The sequence below is a fragment of the Pinus tabuliformis genome, chromosome 8 (genome assembly GCF_031772625.1).
Source record: "Pinus tabuliformis cultivar Carrire ecotype Pingquan chromosome 8, CPIR1, whole genome shotgun sequence".
Lineage (NCBI taxonomy): Eukaryota > Viridiplantae > Streptophyta > Pinopsida > Pinales > Pinaceae > Pinus > Pinus tabuliformis.
This window is the reverse complement of record NC_142294.1, coordinates 775,739,639-775,744,184: the sequence shown is the minus strand read 5'-3', so window position 1 is coordinate 775,744,184 and position 4,546 is coordinate 775,739,639. Positions and strand designations below refer to the sequence as shown.

Here is a 4,546-nt window from a genome sequence, read left to right as displayed (position 1 = left end):
CTTGGGCTTCATAAGGTGATTTCGTCTCTCGCTGGCAGCCCTTGTTACTCAACAATAGCAGATTCAACAACAATACGAATTTTAGAGTAAAGTGTTGTAGAATATAATGAGTATGTTCCAACAACTTCTCACCACTCAATAGTATGAACTCTAAGATACCCTGCAACACCAACTACAACCTTAATCCAATATATCCATAAGTATCCCCATCGCCCAACAACCTTTAATATTGGACATAAATAGTTTCATCTATAAATTTGATGAAGCCTTTAATGGGGACATAAATAGGTTCATCTGAAAATTTTATGAAGAATCTCATTGGAACTGTATGCATGTGATGCAAGTGAGCTAATGTATCTAACCCCTGCAACAGCAAGTTATATGTAATATTGGGATAGGCTCTCCGATCATCCATTCTATTATTCTATCGCTATGCTCAAATATTGGTAGATGGGTTTATTTATAAAAAAGCAGTTAACCATAACAAGCCCTTTTAATAGAAGCCAAACGCCTTTTTGCAATATTCTATGCCACTCTGAAGCTTGTATTTATGGGTGAACAGTGAAAACGTTGTTGTTAGTCTTGTCATTATTATCAACTAATGGGACATCTCTGATACAAATTCCTTGTATTGTTTTCATAGACTAAGAGAGATTTTCTAAAGCAACCAAAAGTCTTTCTCAGGTAATCATATTCTAGTATTATTTGATTTTATTTCATGTTTAGAATCTTTTGATTTGCTTCTCTTTTGATCCTTAATTTATATTGTTGCAGTTCTGAGAAGTCTCGGAAGGGGAAATGTCCTGGAAAAGGTGGCAACAGGTTTGGGAAGAATGTGGGTCTTGGCTTCAAGACCCCCAAAGAAGCTATTCAAGGTATTGTGATTAAATTTTGGGCAGATTTCATTATTGCAATATATTTTGTTTGTATATATTATTGTGCATTTAATTGTTGTTTCTATTAAATTATCCATTTGAATGCCAAAATGCTTCCTTGTAGCAAGGTTGCATGAGTAAGAAGGCACACCAGGTATAGAAATGGTGTAGTTGTTATGAATTCCCAGAATATTGTTTGTTAGTATGGGGGTATGGTTGAATGAACTCATAATGGTTGAGATCATATCTGCTCTACTAACAACATATATTGGGAACTCGATGGGACAAGAATGCTTGATTGTGGCAACGAACATCTTGTGACTATCTTAGTGCTACCCATTACTTGGAGACATTTTAGTTTCCTATCTGGGCATCGACCATCTGGGTGTTTCTCCCGAGAAGACTGAAGCTGCATGCCACCTGCATGCAAGGAAATTACCACGATTCCACCCATAAGACTGAAAATTATCACCGTCTGGAAAGCAGGGATCCTGGTGCCATTTGAAATGTCTTTGTGCTTGCCAATTTAAATGTGACTTACTTGATCCATGTGTATTGGACTCTGGAGAAAATTCTAACACTGCCTTTTAGTTGTTTCCCATAAATACATTTGAGGTTGAAATACATTTTAAGTCTTCATATTTAAGACTGAAAATTGACTCCATCATGATAAAAACACAATTAAACCTGTCAACAAGAACCCTTTATAATTTAGTATAGACTGGAACAGACTTCTCATGCCCCATACGTGCATCAATCACTTACCAGGCTCACACTATGCTGTAGATCTTCAACTATCAATCCATATGAATTAATTGAATGCAGAATCACATTTCTTTCTTATTCTTTACCAGAATATATAGTGTCTGTGAAGTCAGGGAAGTAGTTGTTGTGATTCAAAAATAGCTATATGATGAATCATCCAAATTGATACAATAAAATTCCTTTTTGTAGGATGTTTTGAATTCTTTGAACACACGTTCTGTAGGTCTCTGTAGCTGAAGAGCCCCTGTTTATTAAGAACGTTAGTGGTAAAAGTAGCATGCCAGGTATGGAAGTGCTTTTTGAGTACCAAATTCTAATAGCATAAGTAATGATGCAACAGTCTTGTCTAAAGATTTTACAATATATCTTGTGTTCTAAGACACCTTTTGAGCATTTTCAAAGAAGGTAGGAACTCTCTTCGTCATAGGTTTGCCAACAAAACCAACTTGCAACAGTTTTATCTCTTGTGTTTACAATATATCTTGTGTTCTAAGGCACCTTTTGAGCATTTTCAAAGAAAGTGGGAACTCCCTCCATCATAGGTTTGCCAACAGAACCAACTTCGGCTATCTGGTCAATCAGTGCCAAGGCAATTAATTAAATTCACTACTAGCAGGGAACTTAGCAAGAAATCGTCAACTACAAAGATAACCCCATGCTTGCCCTGTACAGCTGTGGCCAACAAACAATCATTCCAGATGTAGGAAAACCATCTGCGGGGTTACTGTCATAAAAATAATACAGACTCGGTTTTCACTTTTAATTATTTCTTTACAGAGAAAGATGGTATTCTTTACAGACTCGATTTTCGCTTTTAATTATTTCTTTACAGAGAAAGATGGTATTCTTTACAGACTCCGTTTTGCATATCGGATCTTACCTGAAAGATTCAAAGCTTTGGAACTAATTTCAAGAAGCTATCATACTTGGTGCTGAGAGGCAATTGAATGATCATTGCCCTACGGTTTTTATTTTTATTATTATCTGTATGCACTGATTAATTTTTTTCTTTTTCCTTCATCGTTAACATATGATAATAAAAGCAAAATTAAGAATCTTAAGAATAATCAAGATGTCATTCTTATGATTAGTTTTCGTTTTTTCTTGATTCTGATAAATTTGATGAAGCCTTTAATGGGGACATAAATAGGTTCATCTGAAAATTTTATGGAAAATCTCATGGAAACTGTATGCATGTGATGCAAGTGAGCTAATGTATCTAACCCCTGCAACACCAAGTTATATGTAATATTGGGATAGGCTCTCCAATCATCCATTCTATTATTCTATCGCTATGCTCAAATATTGGTAGATGGGTTTATTTATAAAAAAGGAGTTAACCATAACAAGCCCTTTTAATAGAAGCCAAACGCCTTTTTGCAATATTCTATGCCACTTTGAAGCTTGTATTTATGGGCGAACAGTGAAAACGTTGTTGTTAGTCTTGTCATTGTTATCAACTAATGGGACATCTCTGATACAAATTCCTTGTATTGTTTTCATAGACTGAGAGAGATTTTCTAAAGCAAACAAAAGTCTTTCTCAGGTAATCATATTGTAGTATTATTTGATTTTATTTCATGTTTAGAATCTTTTGATTTGCTTCTCTTTTGATCCTTGATTTATATTGTTGCAGTTCTGAGAAGTCTGGGAAGGGGAAATGTCCTGGAAAAGGTGGCAACAGGTTTGGGAAGAATGTGGGTCTTGGCTTCAAGACCCCCAAAGAAGCTATTCAAGGTATGGTGATTAAATTTTGGGCAGATTTGATTATTGCGATATATTTTGTTTGTATATATTATTGTGCATTTAATTGTTGTTTCTATTAAATTATCCATTTGAATGCCAAAATGCTTCCTTGTAGCAAGGTTGCACGAGTAAGAAGACACACCAGGTATAGAAATGGTGTAGTTGTTATGAATTCCCAAAATATTGTTTGTTAGTATGGGGGTATGGTTGAATGAACTCATAATGGTTGAGATCATATCTGCTCTACTAACAACATATATTGGGAACTCGATGGGACAAGAATGCTTGATTGTGGCAACGAACATCTTGTGACTATCTTAGTGCTACCCATTACTTGGAGACATTTTAGTTTCCTATGTGGGCATCGACCATCTTTGTGTTTCTCCCGAGAAGACTGAAGCTGCATGCCACCTGCATGCAAGGAAATTACCACGATTCCACCCATAAGACTGAAAATTATCACCGTCTGGAAAGCAGGGATCCTGGTGCCATTTGAAATGTCTTTGTGCTTGCCAATTTAAATGTGACTTACTTGATCCATGTGTATTGGACTCTGGAGAAAATTCTAACACTGCCTTTTAGTTGTTTCCCATAAATACATTTGAGGTTGAAATACATTTTAAGTCTTCATATTTAAGACTGAAAATTGACTCCATCATGATAAAAACACAATTAAACCTGTCAACAAGAGCCTTTTATAATTTAGTATAGACTGGAACAGACTTCTCATGCCCCATACGTGCATCAATCACTTACCAGGCTCACACTATGCTGTAGATCTTCAACTATCAATCCATATGAATTAATTGACTGCAGAATCACATTTCTTTCTTATTGTTTACCAGAATATATAGTGTCTGTGAAGTCAGGAAAGTAGCTGTTGTGATTCAAAAATAGCTATATGATGAATCATCCAAATTGATACAATAAAAATCCTTTTTGTAGGATGTTTTGAATTCTTTGAACACACATTCTGTAGGTCTCTGTAGCTGAAGAGCCCCTATTTATTAAGAACGTTAGTGGTAAAAGTAGCATGCCAGGTATGGAAGTGCTTTTTGAGTACCAAATTCTAATAGAGTAAGTAATGATGCAACAGTCTTGTCTAAAGCTTTTACAATATATCTTGTGTTCTAAGACACCTTTTGAGCATTTTCAAAGAA

General features: G+C 35.4%; 1 protein-coding gene across 1 annotated transcript; it reads left to right on the top strand.

The window, feature by feature from the left end:
- The first annotated feature begins 771 nt into the window (after window positions 1–771).
- LOC149237892 (small ribosomal subunit protein uS17y-like) lies at window positions 772–4,072 on the top strand. The gene is made up of 3 exons (XM_089366883.1): window positions 772–875; window positions 3,277–3,377; window positions 3,502–4,072. The coding sequence occupies exons 1-3, from the start codon at window positions 799–801 to the stop codon at window positions 3,516–3,518; spliced, it is 195 nt and encodes a 64-aa protein (XP_089223009.1). The 5' UTR covers window positions 772–798; the 3' UTR covers window positions 3,519–4,072.
- The last annotated feature ends 474 nt before the right edge of the window (window positions 4,073–4,546 follow it).

Excerpts from the sequence above, each read along its gene's own strand:
- LOC149237892 (XM_089366883.1), top strand. The coding sequence starts at position 799 with ATGTCCTGGAAAAGGTGGCAACAGGTTTGGGAAGAATGTGGGTCTTGG. Across the intron at positions 876-3,276 it reads CCCCAAAGAAGCTATTCAAG|TTCTGAGAAGTCTGGGAAGG; the intron begins GTATTGTGATTA and ends ATATTGTTGCAG.